The 20,581-nt window shown below is 44.1% G+C and overlaps 1 protein-coding gene across 1 annotated transcript in view; it reads left to right on the forward strand.

The window, feature by feature from the left end:
* Positions 1-11,294, forward strand: part of LOC132569131 (stromelysin-1-like) — a 28,426-nt gene extending 17,132 nt beyond the window's left edge. Inside the window, exons 7-10 of the mRNA XM_060235313.1 lie at positions 3,078-3,205; positions 7,820-7,973; positions 8,953-9,056; positions 11,188-11,294. Of these exons, the coding sequence (XP_060091296.1) occupies positions 3,078-3,205; positions 7,820-7,973; positions 8,953-9,056; positions 11,188-11,294 (493 nt within the window). The remainder of the gene's footprint in view (positions 1-3,077; positions 3,206-7,819; positions 7,974-8,952; positions 9,057-11,187) is intronic.
* Positions 11,295-20,581: the final 9,287 nt, after the last annotated feature.

Here is a 20,581-nt window from a genome sequence, read left to right on the forward strand (position 1 = left end):
GACTTGGAACAGCTTTCTTATTAGGGTTGGCTTGGGTGATTCTTGGGTTATAATAATATAATAATAATATTTTATTTATATCCCGCCCTCCCCGCCGAAGCAGGCTCAGGGCGGCTAACAACATTTCATACAATACAATATACAATGGGTATTAAAACAACATTAATCTTAAAAACATTCCAATTATAAACTAAAATCAACATTTCTGATGCTATTCTATCAGCAAATATGATGGCAAGTCACTTTGAGCAAGTCCTTTGATCATTCAATCGGCAAAGGCCATCTTAAAAAGGATGGTCTTACAGGCCCTGCGGAACTGTTCAAGGCTCCGCAGGGCCCACACTTCTTCCAGGAGTTGGTTCCAGAGGTGTGGTGCCGCAGTAGAGAAGGTCCGTGTGCGAGTGTTCTGGAGTCTTGCCTCCTTTGGCCTGGGGATAGTCAGCTGGTTCTTCCCTGCTGACCTCAGTGCTCTCTGGAGTTCATATGGGGAGAGACGGTCCCTTAGGTAGACAGGTCCTCGGCCATATAGGGCTTTAAAGGTAATAACCAGCACTTTGTAACGGACCTGATATATAACTGGCAGCCAGTGCAGTCCACGCAGGCCCGGCTGTATGTGCTCCCACTTCAGGAGCCCTAATAACAGCCTAGCCGCTGCGTTCTGCACCAGCTGCAGCTTCTGGGTTCGGCACAGAGGCAGCCCCATGTAGAGGGCATTACAGTAATCCAGTCTTGAGGTGACCATTGCATGAATCACTGTTGCTAGGTCACGACGCTCTAGGAAGGGGGCCAGCTGCCGTGCCCACTTCAGATGGAAAAACGGCAACTTGGCAGTGGCTGCTATCTGGGCCTCCATTGATAATAAAGGCTCCAGTAGAACCCCCAAGCTCTTGACTCAGTGCGCCGCTTTCAGCGGTACACTGTCAAAAACCGGGAGAGGGATTTCCCTTCCCAGAGCGCTGTGACCCACACACAGGACCTCTGTCTTCGTCGGGTTCAGCTTCAGTCCACTCAGCCTAAGCCAATTTGCCACAGCCTGCAAAGCCAAGTCAGGTTCCCTGGGATGCAGCCAGGCCAGCAGTCCATTAGCAGATAGAGCTGAGTGTCATCTGCATATTGGTGACACCCAAGCCCATACCTCCGGGCAATCTGGGCAAGGGGGCGCATATAGATGTTGAATAACATCGGGGAGAGGACTGCTCCCTGCGGCACCCCACAATCTAGTGTGTGCCCTTGGGATAGCTCACTCCCGATTGCCACCCTTTGTCCCCATCCCTTGAGGAAGGAGGAAAGCCATTGTAGGGCTAACCCCCTAACCCCTACGTCGGCGAGGCGACGGGTCAGTAGCTGATGGTCGACTGTATCAAACGCAGCCGACAGATCTAATAGCATCAGCACCACCACGCCACCTCAATCCAGATGTCGTTGGAGGTCATCTACCAAGGCGACCAGCACTGTCTCCGTCCCATGACCCGGATGAAAGCCGGACTGGCAAGGGTCTAGGATGGAAGCGTCCTCCAGAAAACCCTGCAACTGCAACGCCACTGCCCTCTCAATAATTTTACCTAAAAACGGTAAATTAGAGACCGGTCGGTAATTTGCCAATTCGGCCGGATCTGCTGTACTTTTTTTCAGGAGGGGGCGGACCATAGCCTCTTTCAAGGGTGTTGGAAAACGCCCCTCCGCGAGGGATCTATTTATGATGTCCCATAAAGGACATCTAAGCTCCCTCTGGCAGGATTTAATCAGCCAGGAGGGACAAGGGTCCAAATCACAAGTTGTTGGGCATGCAGCAGAGAGAATTCCGTCAACTTCCTCCAGGCTGAGTGAGTCGAAGCAATCCATAACTAAATCAGAAGACAGGCACGGAGCCTCAAGTTCATATACTGTATCCAATGTGATAGGCAGGTCCTGGTGGAGCGACGTGATCTTGTCTGCAAAAAATTTCACAAAAGCCTCACAGCCTATCTCCAATTCTCTCACATTTGGTCTGCCTTGAGGCAGTGAAATAAGATTTCCAATTATTCTAAACAATTGTGCCGGGCGTGAATTTGCAGACACAATCCTGGCCGCAAAGTAATTTTTCTTTGCAGCCTCGACTGCCATCTCATAAGACCTCATAAACGTTCTATAGGATGTTCTCATCGTTTCATCACAAGTATGCCGCCACTGCCTCTCCAGTCGTCTGAGCCCTTGTTTCAGCTGTCATAGCTCCAAGGTATACCATGGAGCCAGCTCACACGAGGGCACAGAGGGCATCGAGGTGCAATCTCGTTGATAGCCATGGATAGCCGGTTTTGCCAGGCCTCAACCAGGTCACCAAGGGAATTGCCAGGGTGCCAGGGATCCCACAGAGCCCTTTGGAACCGTTCCGGGTCCATCAGGCTCCGTGGGTGAGCCAAAATAGGCTCTCTGCCCGTACAGGGTTGAGGTGGCGTCTCCATACGGGCCTTGAGGGCTAGGTGATCTGACCATGGTACCGCTTCTGTCGTGATATCATTCACCAAAATGTTGTACATTCTTTGGTTTTATTTAGTTTACTTCCCCCCTTTCCCCTGTAGAAATTAATGGAGGATAGCTGGGGAAAACTTGTTAAAGTGTCACAGAGTTGGACGTCTTGGTCCAATTCACTTAAATTTGGGGGTTATATAAAGGATAGGCATCTGTAGCTCCACTGCAATTTTAGTACCAGTAGCATTAAAAATAGCACTTTCATAAAAGAACTGAAAAATATTGGAATCTCACCCCCCAAAAAATGTGGGATTCAAATACTAGTTTAGAACCTGGGAAAGTGAGGGTGCTGCTATTTTTTGGCTCCCTAATATGCAGGCCCAAAAATATCTGCAGATCCCTAGTACTATCTTGTGCACTAGACTATACCTGCAAACAACCTGCAACTAAAATACTGGTTCTTAGTATTTGGTATCTGTCTTAGGGACAATGTAGTCCTTCTGAAAAACTTCTTGTTAGATTTACAGCATTTCAGGGTGCTGTATTTAAAGAATACATTCAAGAACTTTCCTTGGAAGAATCTAGATGTCATTTGATATAAATATCCCTGTTATCTTTTTTTTCTACAGTGAACGCTTATTACGGAAAGATCCTGAGAAAAGAAAATATGAGATGTATATTGATTCTCTTTGGCCAATTCTGCGCTGTGGCATCGATGCTGCTTATGAAGCTGAAGGCACCACATATATTTTTTATGGTAAATATCCTTCCATATCTTTTTAGTCCAAACTGTTACAATTATTGCTGTCATAAATACAGTTTCCTCAAAACACAAGAGGGCACGTTATGAGGTTTGTTAGATAATTCAGCTACTTCTGACAGAATGACCAAAGACAAAAGCCTCCTTCACCTATGCCATCAAAGTATGAACATCCATGAAAGCTGTCCCATCATTGTCCCATTCTGCTACTCTGTCTGAGGCAAAAACAAAGGCATCTTTTGCCCTCAACTCTCCAGTGGAAAAAACTACAAAGGTCATCAAATCCAAGAATCACAGATTTGGAAGGGGCCATACAGGCCATCTAGTCCAACCCCCTACTAATGCAGGATCAACCTAGAGCATCCCCAACAAGTGTTTATCTAGGCGCTTCTTAAAGACTGCCAGTGAGGGGGAGCTCACCACCTCCTTCGTAGCTGATTCCACTGTTGAACAACTCTTCCTGTAGAAAAAGTTTTTCCTGATACCAGCTGGTACCTTCCTGCCCTTAATTTAAACCCATTGTTGTGAGTCCTATCCCCTGCTGTCAATAGGAACAGCTCCCTGCCCTCGTCTGAGAGCCATTCAGATACGTAAACATAAGAACATAAGAGAAGCCATGTTGGATCAGGCCAATGGCCCATCCAGTCCAACACTCTGTGTTACACAATGGTCCAACCCCCCCCCCCCCAAGTGCCATCAGGAGGTTCACAAGTGGGGCTAGAAACCCTTCCACTTTTTATCCAATTCCCTCTTGAAGCTGGCTATGCTTGTAGCTGCCACCACCTCCTGTGGCAGTGAATTCCACATGTTAATCACCCTTTGGGTGAAGAAGTACCTCCTTTTATCCGTTCTAACCCGACTGCTCAGCAATTTCATTGAATGCCCACAAGTTCTTGTTTTGTGACTAAGGGAGAAAAGTACTTCTTTCTCTACCTTCTCCATCCCATGCATAATCTTGTAAACCTCTATCATGTCACCCCGCAGTAAACGTTTCTCCAAGCTAAAGAGCCCCGAGCGTTTTAACCTTTCTTCATAGGGAAAGTGTTCCAAAACTTTAATCATTCTAGTTGCCCTTTTCTGTACTTTTTCCAATGCTATAATATCCTTTTTGAGGTGCAGCGACCAGAATTGTACACAGTATTCCAAATGAGATTGCACCATTGATTTATACAGGGGCATTATGATACTGGTTGATTTGTTTTCAATTCCCTTCCTAATAATTCCCAGCATGGCGTTGGCCTTTTTTATTGAAATCGCACACTATCTTGACATTTTCAGTAAGTTATCTACCATGACCCCAAGATCTCTCTCTTTGTCAGTCTCTGCCAGTTCACACCCCATCAAGTTGTATTTGTAGCTGGGATTTTTGCCCTCAATGTGTATTACTTTCCACATTGAACCTCATCTGCCATGTTGGCGCCCACTCACCCAGCCTCAACAGATCCCTTTGGAGTGCCTCACAATCCTCTCTGGTTCTCACTACCCTGAACAATTTAGTGTCATCTGCAAACTTAGCCACTTCATTTCTTACTCCCAACTCCAAATCATTAATGAACAAGTTAAAGAGCATGGGACCCAGTACTTAGCCCTGTGGCACTCCACTGCTTACCGTCCTCCACTGCGAAGATTGCCCAATTTTACTTGCTCTCTGTTTCGTATTAATTAGCCAGTTTTTGATCCACAAGAGGACCTGTCCTTTTACTCCATGACTCTCAAGCTTACTAAGGAGCCTTTGATGAGGAACTTTATCAAAAGCTTTCTGGAAGTCAAGGTAAACAATATCTATCAGGTTTCCTTTGTCCACATGTTTGTTCACCCCCTCAAAGAAATGTAACAGGTTAGTGAGGCAAGATCTTCCCTTACAGAACCCATGCTGAGTTTTCCTCAATAACCCGTGTTCATCAATGTGCCTGCTCATTCTGTCCTTGATAATGCTTTCTACCAACTTTTCCAGTATTGAGGTCAGACTGACTGGCCTGTAATTTCCCAGATCTCCTCTGGAACCCTTTTTAAAGATGGGGGTGACATTTGCTACCTTCCAGTCCTCAGGAACGGAGTCAGATTTTAATGAAAGATTACATATTTTTGTCAGGAGATCCACAAGTTCACCTTTGAGTTTTTTCAGAACTCTTTGATGTATGCCATCTGGACCTGGTGACTTATTAGTTTTTAATTCGTCCATCAGTTGTAGGACCTCCTCTCTTGTCACCTCAATCTGACTCAGGTCTTTCAATACCCCTTCCAAAATTAGCAAATCCTGGAGTAGGCAAAGACTTATCTTCCACAGTGAAGACGGAGGCAAAAAATGCATTTAGCTTCTCAGCCATTTCCCTATCCTCCTTCAGTAATCCTTTTAAGAAGATGAAGAAGAAGATATTGGATTTATATCCCGCCCTCCACTCCGAAGAGTCTCAGAGCAGCTCACAATCTCCTTTACCTTCCTCCCCCACAACAGACACCCTGTGAGGTAGGCGGGGCTGGAGAGGGCTCTCACAGCAGCTGCCCTTTCGAGGACAACCTCTGCCAGAGCTATGGCTGACCCAAGGCCATGCTAGCAGGTGCAAGTGGAGGAGTGGGGAATCAAACCCAGTTCTCCCAGAGTCTGCGCACTTCATCACTACACCGAAGAGAGCAATCATTTCCCCTCTCAACCTCTTTTTCTCCAGACTGACTATTCCCAAGTCCCTCAGCCTTCCCTCATAGGGTTTAGTCTCTAGGCCCCTACCCATTATTGTTGCTCTCCTCTGCACTCACTCCATCTGTCCACATCCTATATGAAGTGAGGCCTCCACAACTGCACTATACCCCAGGGGCAGCCTGAACAATGCAGTGCAAAGAGGGATGTTGTACCTTTGTTGATACACTCCAGGATTGCATTAGCCTTTTTTGTCACTGCAGCACACTGGCTGCTCGTATTTAACTTATGGTCCACCCATACCCCAAGATCTTGTTCGTACACGCTGCTACCCAGAAGTGTATCCCCCATACAGTATGCATGTTACTCATTGTTCTTATCCAGATGTACAACTCAGCACTTATCCCTGTTAAATTGCATCTTGTTTGCATCCTACCATTTTTCCAGTGTGTTCACATCTCCAGTGAATTCTGTCTCTGTCTTCTGATGTGTTCACTGCTCCTCCCAATTTGGTGCCATCTGTAAATTTAATGAGCAGCCCCTCCACACCTTCATCCAGCTTGCTTATTTAAAAAATCGCACATATTATACACACACGAATGAGCAGGGATTAAAATGTAAAATCATAAAAATATTGAAAAGTACTGGGCCCAGAAGCAAACCCTGCGGCACAAAGTGGACACCTCTCTCCATTCAGATTAAATGCCATTGACAACTACTCTTTCAGTGTGGTTCTCCAACCAGTTCCCTGTCCACCTTATCCTAGAGTCCAGTCCACAGTCCTCTAGTTTACCCATCAGAACATCGTTGGGATCCCTGCCAAAAGCTTTACTGAAATCCAGGTAAACCACATCAACAGTGGTCCCCCGATCCAGCAGGCTCATCACTCAATCAAAGAAGGACATGAGGTTGATCTGGCAGGACCTGTTGGGGACAAATCCATGCTGACTTCTCTGGATTACAGGTTCCATAAGATTGTTCCGCTTAGGCATCTCAGCAGCTGGGTTGCTATGCACAATATATATAATACAGAAATGAGCATACAGTAGGAACATTCTCCCCTCCTCCTGTGAGGGGCAGGGCAACTGGGGGAAGGCGAAACAGCTTAGGCAAAAAATGGTGAGAACCTATGATTCAAACCTCTCTGCTTCCAACTCAGATTGAAATATGGAACCTCAGCTTAATGAGAAGCTAAGCAGGGTTGTTAGCTGGATGAGAGACCACCAAGGAAGTCCAGGGTCATGATGCAAAGGCAGGCAATGGCGAACCACTGCTGAAATTCTCTTGCCTTGAAAACCCTTCAGGGTCACCATAAGTCAGCTGTCCCTTGATGGCAGCAACAGCAATAAACAAAATGTGAGGGTCTCTTTGCAGGGGAGGCTTCTTGAACAAGCCTGGGAGGGAGCGTCCTGTTCTTTCAACAGAGGCTCAAAGATATGGAAACAGCACAGTGAACTTTTTAAAGGCATGGTGTTCAGTAATATCACCTGGTAAATAAGATCACATTAAGCTTTCATTAAAGGGACAAGAGCCCGTTCTCCAGGTCAGTGGCCCTGTTCTCTCTACTTCTTTAACCAGCCCTGTGGCGCAGAGTGGTAAAGCTGCAGTACTGCGGTCCGAGCTCTCTGCTCACAACCTGTGTTCGATCCCAATGGAAGCTGGGTTCTGGTAGCCGGCTCAAGGTTGACTCAGCCTTCCATCCTTCTGAGGTCGGTAAAATGAGTACTCAGTTTGCTGGCGAGAAAGTGTAGATGGCTGGGGAAGGCAATGGCAAACCACCCTCTAAACTGCCCTGAGCCACCTGGTGGGAAGGGCGGGATACAAATTACAAATAAATAAAAAAATAAACAGTCTGCTGTGAAAACGTTGTGATTCAACATCACCCCAAAGTCAGAAATGACTGGTGCTTGCACAGGGGACTAACTTTACCTTTAAAAAAAATAATCTTTTGGTCTGTTGTCTTATTTTCTTGATAGGTGGGAGGTATCGAACTGCTAATGAGGACCTCTCAAATCTAAGTTCATCGCAGTTTGTCTACACCCTGGGTCTCCCTTCCACAGAAATGGATGCAGCTGTTCATGATGAGGAAACAAAGAAAACATTGTTCTTTGCAGGCGACGAGTACTGGAGGTGAGTGAAGATTTTCTGCTCAATGGAGGACAATCCTGAAAACCAGTTCTTATGTTTTAATTATTTGCAAGTGAAACAGAGAAGTGGGCATCTCCCATTAGGACAGTACTCTGTATATATCCCAACCTGCATTTCCAACTACTCAAGACACTGTGCAAATCACTGCAAGTGTTGAGGTATGTCTAATGCCATAACTTGCTCCAGCAGAGACGCACAGAGTTTGCATTTCCGTGCGTACAGCGTGGATCCAGGTTCCAGCCCCTTATGCGCCAAAATTCATGAATCATGTTTTTTTTTATTACTTTCCGCCTCACATGCCACTTGAGAGGTAAGGAGGTTGGATATCGTAATTTCAGGTTATGCTAACTTCTACAGTTATGCTACCTTCTACAGGTGTTGTAGATTCCACAGATAGCCAGTTTCTGCAGGTAGGCTATCATACTTTGGTTGCAAGATGAGAAAACAAGAGTCACTGGAAAAAATAATGCTAGGAAAAGTTGAAGGTAGCAAGAAAAAGATAATGACCCAACACGAGATGCATTGACTAAAGTCAACCACAGCCCTCAGTTGGCAAGTCCTGATCAAGGCTGTTAGAAGAAGAAGATGATGATATTGGATTTATATCCTGCCCTATACTCTGACTCTCCTTTACCCCACAACAGACACCCTGTGAGGTAGGTGGAGCTGAGAGAGCTCTTACAGCAGCTGCCCTTTCAAGGACAACTCCTATGAGAGCTATGGCTGACCCAAGGCCATTCCAGCAGCTGCAAGTGGAGGAGTGGGGAATCAAACCTGGTTCTCCCAGAAAAGAGTCCGTGCACTTAACCACTACACCAAACTGGTGATAGGACACTTGGGAGGACATTAATTCATAGGGATGCTGGAAGTTGGCAGCAACTGGACAACAGTTAGCACACATATATAGATAGTGTACTAACAAAACTATCCCAGCAGCTGAGTCCATTTTTATTTTCTTTAGATACGATGAAGAGACAAGGTCTATGGAGGAGGACTATCCCAGGAAGATAGCAGCTGACTTTCCTGAAATTGGCTCAAAAGTGGATGCTGCGTTTCAGTATAATGGTAAACTGTAGATGATCTTTATGGGTATGGTGAGCTTAATGAAATCTCAGTTTTATGGTGGCTTTCTAACTTAATGACTTGGAAGACATGGTAGGAGGCTATCATGATTGTTCCCTTAATCCAAACATTGACCTATTGATTGATTTATATAGACACTTAGACCCCCATCTTTCTTTCCAATGGAAGTCCAAAACACTTAACAACATCATTCTTCCCTCTGTGAGTTACATTAGACTTAGAGAGAGAGACTAGCCCAAAGTCGCTTTGGAAAGTTCTAGGGCCCAACTAGAGGAGATGGGCACATTCTTTCCTCATGAAACTGCACTGGGTAGGTGTGGGGACAAATAATACTCCAGAGTGCCATTTGGGGGATGAAAAATACTGTTGCGCAGATTAGAATCCCTACTCTGAGCCAAGTAGATAGGAGAAAATCCCTGAGTTAGCCCCAAAGACACACTGCATTTTGAAAAAGTGAGTTCCCAGTCAGGAACTCATTTATTTAGCATTGAGGGGAGAATGGCTGATTCTGGACAGTAACCACAGTGGCTGGCCACTGAGTGAACAGAACGCTGGACTAGAAGGGCCTTTGCTCTGATCTAGTACTGCTCTTCTTATGTACTTATTTTAAAAAACCTGCTTTGTTCCCAACTGGGATGTACATCTGAAAGCCTTGTGTTACTTCCTGGAGTCTCTAATCATCCCCTGATTCTCCCCAGTGTGCCCTAATTGCTGTGCGTTATAGAGGTTGCTTTGCTTATCATCTCTTTGTTCATGGAAATTCGGCAATGTTGCAATTTCCCTGTGTTTAGTATCTGGATCCACAATTACAAGTGGAAACAGTGGGGGGGGGGGAGGGGGAGGAATGTGAGGTGGTGGAATGATGCATTCTTCACTGTACTGTTTGGAAGACAAACAGGATACAATTGCAAAAATAACTTCTTGCGTAGCAGAGAGTATTTCCTGTATCCCATGTGCACTTTGGCTAGATACTTACATGCCAGGTGCTGTCATCCTCAAGATGATCCCCATGGGCCCCAGAGCACCTCTCAACACTTTTTATGGTGCCTGTCAAATGTTTTGAGAAGGTGTGGTAGGCTTCCCAATCCCCAGGTCCCAGTGGGGGATCCCCCGGTTTTACAGGCTTCCCCCCAACCCCAGCCGGCTGGCTGACAGGGGAAGCCCCGCCTCCACAGCCACCACAGCTCTAGATCTCCGGCTGGTTTAGGGAATAATGGTGAATTGATCCGTGGGAATTGGGGGCTCTGGGGGGGCTGTTTTTTGAGGTAGAGGCACCAAATTTTCAGTATAGCATCTAGTGCCTCTCCCCAAAATAGCCCCCCAAGTTTCAAAACGATTGAATCCCAAAAAGAAGGTGCCCCTGTCCATTATTTCCTGTGGAGGGAAGGCATTTTAAAAGGTGTGCTGTCCCTTTAAATGTGATGGCCAGAACTCCCTTGGAGTTCAATTATGCTTGTCACACCCTTGCTCCTAGCTCTGCCCTCAAAGTCTCCTGGCTCCGTCCCCAAAGTCTCCTGGCTTCACCCCCAAAGTCCCCAGATATTTATTGAATTGGACTTGACAACCCTAAAGTGGGGCCCAGGAGAGAATCTTGATTTGAAGCATCATCTGACAAGTGTAGGAGTATTTAATCTTATCAGTTGCCAGTTCATCCAAGTCCATTGTGCTCTGTACCAACTGGCATTTTGATATCTTAGGCTCCCATCCCAAGCTGTTGCACCAATGCAAGTTCCAACCAGGGCTTTTTTTGTAGCAGGAACTCCTTTGCATATTAGGCCACACACCCCTTAGTACAGGGCCTACTGTAAGCTCTTGGAGGATTGGCTACATCAGGGGTGTGTGGCCAAATATGCAAGGGAGCTCTAACTACAAAAAAAGCCCTGGTTCCAATCATTTCAATGGATTTGTACAAGATTTTTACTTTAGGATCAGAATACTACAGAAATACCCCTTGCTTTCAGAGCGCTGTGCTGTGTGTCCCCACCGATACCAGCAAGGGAAGTTTAAAGAAGAAAGCAAGTGAGGAAGATGAAATTTTTACAATAAGATTTGGCAGTTTATCGCAGTAATCTGTTTCACAGTCTTCCCTTTCCCTTTCTCATTATCCTTTTAGGAAGTTTGTATTTACTCAGAGGCCCCAATCAATATGAGTTTGACCCTAGAACTTACAGATTTATTGAAATAAAGAAGACCAACACTTGGTTTGACTGCGAAGAATAACATAGCCAACAATGATGGAGTCCCTGCTTGGCTGTATATCAAAGACAGAACGTCTCGGTGATCACTGATATTCATCATTCCCTGTTCCTTAGCCATTAAAAAAATCTGCAATTATTTATACATTTTAATCACAGGAGAAATTTACATTCACTCAGTCTCGCACAGAGAGCTTTTTTTGAGCAGGAACACATAGGAACACAGTTCCGGCTGGCTTGGTGCCAGGGGTGTGTGGCCTAATATGCAAATAAGTTCCTGCTGGGCTTTTTCTACCAAAAAAGCCCTGATAAATGATTACACCACTAAATGATTTTGTATGTTGCTGAATAATAAAGTGATTTATGAACATCTATTTGGAAGCCTTTGGTTTATCTCTTTCAATGTACGCATAAACTCACATGTCATGGCGTTCAAGCAAGAAAAAGTCCCTCCAGTTGGCTGCTTGTTCAAAACCAGCAGAAATCTATTTTACCACTAGGGATGTGGAATTTATTCTGCTTGCCCAGGTCTCGTGCTGATAGACTCCGAGGAAAGATATTTCCTCTTCAGTTGTATTTCACTTCCCCTTGAACTGCTAGGATAACTCCTCACTACCATCTGTGGGCCAATAGAGGTATCTCTATTTCGTGACCGGCAACAAGTCTGTGTACTAAATTAAAAATCACTTTCCCTACATAATCGATTGGAAATTGGGATCCTTAAAAAAGTCTCACTCCGGAGAGATTTTCAGAGCTAAACAGAAGTTTTCTTTGGATATCAGTAAACATGGGCCAAGAAAAAATTATCTTCAATTGTTTAAGCAGTCATTGGTTTTTTAAAAAGTATACAGATGAACAACAATCACTATATGGATGCCATTTTTCTTTCATTCCTTGGTTTCTTGGAGGTGAGAAATTGGGGATGGGGGGGGCAGGTAATACCCCACCCTGGGCGGGTAAATGGGAACCTACTGGAAGATCAGAGTTTAAGGACAGGTAATTCTAAACCAACAGATTTGATTATCTAAGGTCACTTTATATGAAGTTGTATCTTTTTGAGAATAAATCTCATGTTATCATCCTTTATGACCTTCAATGTGTAATCAACTTGCCTATTAGAGAAATATCGTGTATTTTGCTTCCTTTGTCCGACCAGGGATACATAGCCTCATTTTTATTGTTTATAAAGCAAAAACGAAAACTTGCTGTTGAAGATCTTTAGCTGCTGTACTTCCTTTGACTTAAAACAAGCCTAGACGCTTCAGAGATATGCTTCACATGAAGTAATTCATTGTGTACTGCTCTCTTGTGTAGGATAGTATTGTTATCTTACATGAAGTAAAAGCTATTTTATGCCTTGAAACATAAACTTTCCATCTTTATCCCAAGATCAGCAAAATACGATATCAGCTACAACAGAAGCACAATTACAAGGCATGAAAATGAAGGCATGAAATTACCTGCCCCAGTAGCCCAAAGGGTTACAGCACCATTAATTAAAAGATATCAACAAGGTTTTTTAAATGAAATTATTAAGCCATGTTCCTGTGTTTGGGTTGGTACTGCTATTTGAGTTTTTCTAGGGTGTGTACTTCACCTTTTATGTAATAACTTTGTACTCAGTTTGTGAAAGTAATTTATTCATGACATGTTTCAAGTGTACAACCAACATACTACTTCTGTCTTGAGAATGGTCCCTAACTCCACTGAACAAAAAGAATTTAGCAAAATGTGTATGACTCATTTAAAAAAACTGGGCAAAACCCAGTGTGAGCAGGTCTTTTGTTTCCCAACAGTATTGTCTTTCAGCTAGACTGATCTCATTAAATCTTCAAAGCTAAGCAAGGTCAACCCTGGTTAGTATTTGGATGGGAGGCCCCCAAGGAAGTCCGGGGTTACTATAAAAGTAAAGGTAGTCCCCTGTGCAAGCACCAGTTGTTTTTCGACTCTGGGGTGACGTTGCTTTCACAACATTTTCACAGCAGACTTTTTACGGGGTGGTTTGCCATTGCCTTCCCCAGTCATCTACACTTTCCCTCCAGCAACCTGGGTACTCATTTTACCAACCTCGGAAGGATGGAAGGCAACCTGGAGCCAGCTACCTGAACCAGCTTCCGCTGGGATCGAACTCAGGTTGTGAGCAGAGGGCTCCGACTGCAGTACTGCAGTTTTACCACTCTGCGCCACGAGGCTGTTAGGGTTACTATACAGAGGTAAGTAATGATAAACTGCCTCTAAACGTCTCTGCCCTTGAGAACCCAGCAGAGTTGCCATAAGACAGCTGCGATTTGATGGCAGCTTCCACCTCACCACCACTGTCCTTTACTGAGGAGAGATGCCAGGCCCCCTGACATGTCCACCACCTGGTCCACTAATCCCTCCAGTGTGGTGCCTCTCCTATCTGGAATGCCCATCCTCTTCCACCCACCTAGCCAGCCACCGAGTCTGAAAGACAGACTTAAAGCAAGGCTCAAAGCAAACATTTACTTGCACTGGATACAAAATGTTAGGTGTCAGTTTATAAGCTATTTTTATATCTAGATGCCAGCCTGAGGCTATATAAAATCCTCTGAGGCTACATTTATGTAGGAATGTATTTTGGTTTTGCTTTGGCAATTCAGATGGAGTGTTCTGAAAGCAAGAAAAGAACTCTCTGGAGCTGGATGGTGTCTTGTTTTATGTAGTTTGAACATAGTGTCCTACATTGGTCCCACTGTCTTGTGGATGCATAGAATGAATATTTCTGGTCCTCACAGAAGTGGCTTAAGCTAATCATTTGGATAGCTTGCAACCTGTGTATATGTGCCCACTACTCTACCTGTCAAGAATGCTTAAAATTTGAACACATAAATAATTAAGAGTTCAAAACACAGTACAGATAAAGACTAGAGTGATTTCCCTTCTCCACTCACAGAGTGCTGATCTCCTGAGGTTGCCAGGTCTGTGTTGGAAAGTACCTGGAGACTTTGGGGGTGGATCTAGGAGAGGGCAGGTTTTAGGGTGGAGAGGGGCCTCAGCATGGTACAGTACCATGGAGGCCACCCTTTAAAGCAGCCATTTTCTGTAGGGGAGTTGATCTCTGCCACCTGGAGATCAGTTGTAAAAGTGGGGGATCTCCTGGCCCCACCTGGAGGCTGGCAACCCTACAGACCACCCTCTACACATCCCTCTGCTGTCTGGGGTTACAAGTAGGTCAGGTCATCACACACCACTACCCTTCTCATCTCCTAAATTCTCTAGATCCATGACCATTACACCTCTCAGGTCCTCTCTCACACTCAGAGACATCAGCAGACAGGGTAATCCAGCCAGCCCTAAGAACATAAGAACATAAGAGAAGCCATGTTAGATCAGGCCAATGGCCCATCCAGTCCAACATTCTGTGTCACACAGCAGCCAAATATATATATATATATATATATATATATATATATACACACACACACACACACACTGTGGCTAATAGCCACTGATGGACCTCTGCTCCATATTTTTATCTAACCCCTTCTTGAAGGTGGCTATGCTTGTGGACGCCACCACCTCCGGTGGCAGTGAATTCCACATGTTAATCACCCTTTGGGTGAAGAAGTACTTCCTTTTATCCGTTTTAACCTGTCTGCTCAGCAATTTCATCGAATGCCCACGAGTTCTTGTATTGTGAGAAAGGGAGAAAAGTACTTCTTTCTCTACTTTCTCCATCCCATGCATTATCTTGTAAACTCTTTAATAAGAGGCCCTCACTCAAACATTTCACTAAATTACTGGGGTTGGGGCCCATACACTGTTCAATTCACATGCTGTCACCATTTATTCATATCTTAAAACAGGTATATGCCAAGATTCTCACTTTGTGTGTGCCTGTTTCTTTCCCTGAGACACACAACCCACAGGGTTAAGCAAACAATGAATTAAATTTTATTTGTGGTTTGAATATAATACTAAAGAAAGTAAGGCAGAGATTACAATGTTTCTTTTCCTTTGAACTTTGAACTGTTTCCTTTATCCAGCATTTGTTGCAAATTTACTTTTTTTCCATGTAGCTTTAAGGTGATCTTCACCTCGACTTCACACAGGAAGACATACTCTTTTCCCTCTCAGTTCCCCAAACTGCCAACTCCCAACTGATCTTTTAACTGTGATTTTCCAACTGTCTCTCCTGATAATTTCACCAGCTCTCACTGGTCTCTCTTAGGCAGAGGCAGAACCTACTCTGTCCATCACAGTTAGTTTTGGGGGGAAAGCCAAATGAAAATGGCTTTGAACACAGCAAAGATACAGAGTGGAACAAGGAGCACAATTGCTTGATGCTTCCCATTTAAATCTGTTAGCCCTCTGTCTCCTTACAGCGAGTGATGCCAAAATTCCATTTCAGATGTGACAGGGAAGTACAGAAAGAGGAAACACGAAGACACTCTTGCCTCCTGTTTTTCCTGCATCTCCATCACACCTGAAGTTGCTGTTATACAACAGATTTACAAAACATTAAACCCAACAACCTTGAAACAGTTAACATTTCCCAAGCCCTAAAGAGAAGGAGTGTCTTTTTGGCAGCTCCAGTCAGGAATTTTCCCTTCTGGAAACATGGATTTGGAATTTTCCAGCACTTTTAATTAAAGATGGTTGGATCATAATTATCCAAGTCTATCTTATCTTAAGAAAGAAAGTTGACTGGAATGTTCACAGATCTCTGCTTATTTAAATGTTGCAGCTATGAATGATGAATTGTGCCAAAAAGGAAGTCCATATTTGTGTATTATAGCATCACAAAACTGAAATCCACTGGCACCTTAAAGGCTGTGTGTGTTAAGGACTGTCAAGTCAGCTTCCAATTTATGGTGACCCTATGAATTAATGACCTTCAAAGCATCCCATCTTTAACAGCCTTGCTCAGATCTTGCAAAATGAGGCCGGTGGCTTCCTTGACTGAATCAATCCGTCTCCTGTAGGATCTTCCTCTTTTCCTGCTGTCGTCAACTCTTGTTTTCTTATAATCTGACCAAAGTATGATAACTTCCGTTTGGTCATTTTAGCTTTTGGGCGAGTTCAGGCTTGATTTGACCCAGAAGCCACTAATTTGACTTTTTGGAGGTCCATGGTATCCATAAAACTCTCTCTCCAACAGCACATTTTGAATTATCAACTTTCTTCATTGTCCAACTTTCACACCCATATGTAGTAATGGGGAATGTTACGGTATGAATTATCTTGACCTTGGTCACCAGCAACACTTATACTTAAGCATCCTTTCTTGCTCTTTCATGGCTACTCTTCCCAGTCTCAATCTCTTTGTGGTTTCTTGGCTGCAGTCTCCCTTGTGGTTGATGATGGAGCCAAGAAATAGACAATTGTTAAAAATTTCAATTTTTTTAATCATCTACCTTAAAGTTATGTAATTCCCCACTAGTCATTATTTTTGTCTTCTTGGTGTTCAGCTGTAATTCTGCTTTGACATTTTCTGTGTTAACCTTCATCAGTAGCTGCTCTAAGTCATCACTATTATCCACTGGTGTCCTCTGTCTCTCTCTCTCTCTCTCTCGGCTTGGCTTCGCGAACGAAGATTTAAGAAGGGTGCAATAGTCCACGTTTGCTGCAGGCTCGCTGGTGGCTGACAAGACCAATGTGGGACAGGCAGGTCCGGCCACAGCGGCTGCAGGGAAAAGTCTGATTTAGGGTTGGTCCTGTAGCAGTGCGATTCTTCCTCAATCTCCTTTTGTCCTCAAGACCAGCTATGCGTGCGTTCTCAAAGGAAGAGACAGCCTGGTGGATGGTGTGCCTCCATGCTTTGCGATCTGAGGCTAGGTCAGACCACTGGTGATGGTTGATGTGACAGGTGCTAAGGGATTTCTTCAAGGAGTCCTTGTACCTCTTCTTTGGTGCCCCTCTATTTCGATGGCCGGTGGAGAGTTCGCCATACAGGGCAATCTTGGGAAGGCGGTGGTTTTCCATCCTAGAAATATGCCCTGCCCAGCGCAGCTGCGTCTTCAACAGCAGTGCCTCGATGCTGGTAACCTCCGCCCTCTTGAGGACTTCAGTGTTGGTCACAAAGTCACTCCAGTGGATGTTGAGGATGGTGCGAAGGCAGCGCAGATGAAAGCGCTCAAGGAGTCGCAGGTGATGACGGTATAAAACCCACGATTCGGAGCCGTAGATGAGGGTTGTCATCACAACTGCTTTGTAAACATTGATCTTTGTGCCTTTTTTCAGATGCTTGTTGCTCCACACTCTTTTGTGCAGTCGGCCAAATGCACGGTTTGCCTTTGCCAGCCTGTTGTCAATCTCCTTGTCGATCTTGGCATCTGAGGAGATGATGCACCCCAGGAGATGATGTCCTCTGTATATCTCAATGAATATACACCTTCATCTAAATTTAATCCAGCTTTCTTTATTATATTTTCTGCATAAATATTGAAGAGAGTGGGAAGTGTCATCTTTATATGACACCTTTGCCAATGGGAAACCATTCAGTTTCTCCACTTTCTGTACTAACAATAGCCTCTTTTCCAGAGTACACAATGCACATCAAAACAATCAGATGTTGTAGCACATCCATTTCTTTTAAAGTCAACCATAACCTTTTCAAAATTCACACTATCGAAAGCTTTGCTATAATCTATGGAACAAACGCTGACTTTCTTCTGAAATTCTCTTATATGCTTCAGTAACCAATATAAATTTGCAATATGATCTCCAGTGCCGCTTCATTTTCTGAATCCAACTTGAACATCTGGCATTTTTTCTCCCATATTTGGTAAGAATTTTTGTAGTAAGATTTTGAGCATCATTTTCCTCATGTGATAAATTAATGAGATGCCACAATAGTTGCTACAGTCATTGGTCTCTTTTTCAGAACTGGAATGTAGATTGAGAATTTTCAGCCTGTAGGCCATTGTGTCATATTGCAATGTCCCATATTGCATATTCTTGTAATGACTGATGGACTCCATTTCTGTGGCTTGGAATAGCTCTATTGATATCCCATCTATTCCTGGTAATTTGTTTCTCTCGACTGCTCTCAGTGCAGCTTTCACTTTCTAAAACTGTAGCTTCTTCTTTAAAGTGTTGTCATAGCTCATTGGTGGAAGAACATAGATGGGAACTGTTCTTTTACAAAAACATTCTTCTTTGAAGTAATTTGTTAGCCTTTCATCTCTTCTGTATAGTTCTTCATTTTCTTATTCCCATCTTTTCTTTATTTTGTCCTTTTCAATAATGTGTTCATCTTTCAGCATGCCAATCATGATTTCCTTAAAGGCTAGCAACATTCATTTCAGCACTAGCTTTTGTGAGTTTAGTGGAGTTTCTAAATACTCAGGTTTTCCAAGTTAGGTCTATACCCTAAATTTTCCAGATGACAAATTTTAGAGGACTGTTTATAATTTTAATAACAAGAAAACTCACTTGGGTCTGAAGATCACACTGCTTTTACAGAACAGAGGTCCTTGTTAAGGAAGAACAAGGAATGATTTGGGTGACATACTGGGCTTATATACAGTTAGGACATAAGAGGAAGTGGGAAGACAGGAACATTCCCTATGTATTGTGGTATTTATAGAAACTTAATTCCTTGATCCAAACTAGTACTTTAGACTGTCATGAACTTACCACAAACTGATGAAATCCAGAATTTATAGTAAATTAGGAAGACAAAAAGGATGTCCTGGAAATGAGTTGCTGATTACTGTAACTAACCTTTTTATTAAATGCTGCATCTATTTACATTGCTACATCTATTTACAACTATGATTGTCATGCTTGGTCTTTTGGAGACAACATACTCCAACCTGCCTGGTATTCTAGCCTCATTTCCAGTACTAGCAAGTGTACATATATTTAATTTTAATAGCTGAACTGCAACCCAATGGATTTGCCAGCACATGGGTAAGCCACCCTGGTTCTGACCAAGTGGTTCCTGACTTGTAAGCACGTACAAATTGTGCCAAGAGATTCTGGCAAATTATTTATTTTTCTTTTCTTTTTATTATTTCTGTGGATTTATATTCTGCCCTTTCCCATAATGGGCTCAGGGCGGATTCCAACATGTCAAACAATTAAAACCAACAATTGCACTACAACAATCAATCAATAAACAGTAAAACAGTAAAACAATCGGACAATTAGGACATATTAAGAGTTAAAGCAGTTAAATTGGTAACTCAGATTTAACTTAAGGCAGCGTGGATAGTGTGGATTCTTAAATTCACAGCTTGGTGTCCAAAAGATGTCAACTATATCGGCCCGATTTTCCTCCAGTCCAGATGGTAGTCAGTGTTGGGAGGCCAGTTAGATGGTATAGCAAGATAACGACACCCGCCCACATCAGCCAAAGGCCTGGCAGAACAGCTCCGTCTTACAGACAACAAATTTGAGAGGGCCCAAACCTCTATAGGGAGCTGATTCCATCAGGTCAGGGCCAGGGTCGAAAAAGCCCTGGCCCTGGTTGAGGCATGACGAATGTCACTTGGGCCAGGGATGGTCAGAAGATGTTTAGTGGCTGATTGTAATGGCCTCCAGGGCTCATATGGGAAGAGATGGTCCCTCAGGTATGCTGGTCCCAGGCCGCACAAGGCTTTAAACATCAGTACTAATACCTTGAAGTGGATCCGGTACTCGATCAGTAGCCAGTGCAGACTGTGCAGCATCGACCAACTGCTTGCCCATACAAGCAATTCAGTCAGCAATTGTGCTGCCACATTCTGCGCCAGCTAGAGTTTCCAGGTCAACCTCAAGGGCAAGCCTGAGTAGAGCGAGTTACAGTAGTCCAACCTGGAAGTAACTGTTGCATGGATCACTGTAAGTAAATTCTGAGGAACCAGGGAGGGCGCTAGTTGCTTGGCCTGCTGAAGATGGAAAAGGGCAGATTGTGCAACTTCTGTGACCTGGGCCTCCATAGAAAGGGTTGCATCCAGTATCACACCCAGACTCCTCACCTTCTGAGCTGGTGCAAGAGATGCGCCATCCAGGGTGGGGAGCTGGATGCCGGAACCTAGCCCCCCCACGACTCATATACAGGACCTCCGTCTGGGTTGGATTAAGCTTCAGCTGGCTCAATTGCAACCAACCAGCCAATGCTTCCAACACCCTGGTTAGATGGTCTGGGGTGGAGTCTGAGTGGCCATCCATCAACTGATAGAGCTTGTGCCAAGAGATTCTGCCTGCCAAGGCCCTCTCCTGTGTCAGACAGCATAAAGATTCAGGCACTGAACTGCAACTCCAAGAATTTAAAAGTTCGTGAGGGAAAAAGACAGGTAACATTGTAACGCAAAACCATAATGTCAGACCCATAGGTTTTTTGTTTGTTTGTTTGTTTTACAA

Source organism: Heteronotia binoei, chromosome 3 (assembly GCF_032191835.1).
Source record: "Heteronotia binoei isolate CCM8104 ecotype False Entrance Well chromosome 3, APGP_CSIRO_Hbin_v1, whole genome shotgun sequence".
NCBI lineage: Eukaryota > Metazoa > Chordata > Lepidosauria > Squamata > Gekkonidae > Heteronotia > Heteronotia binoei.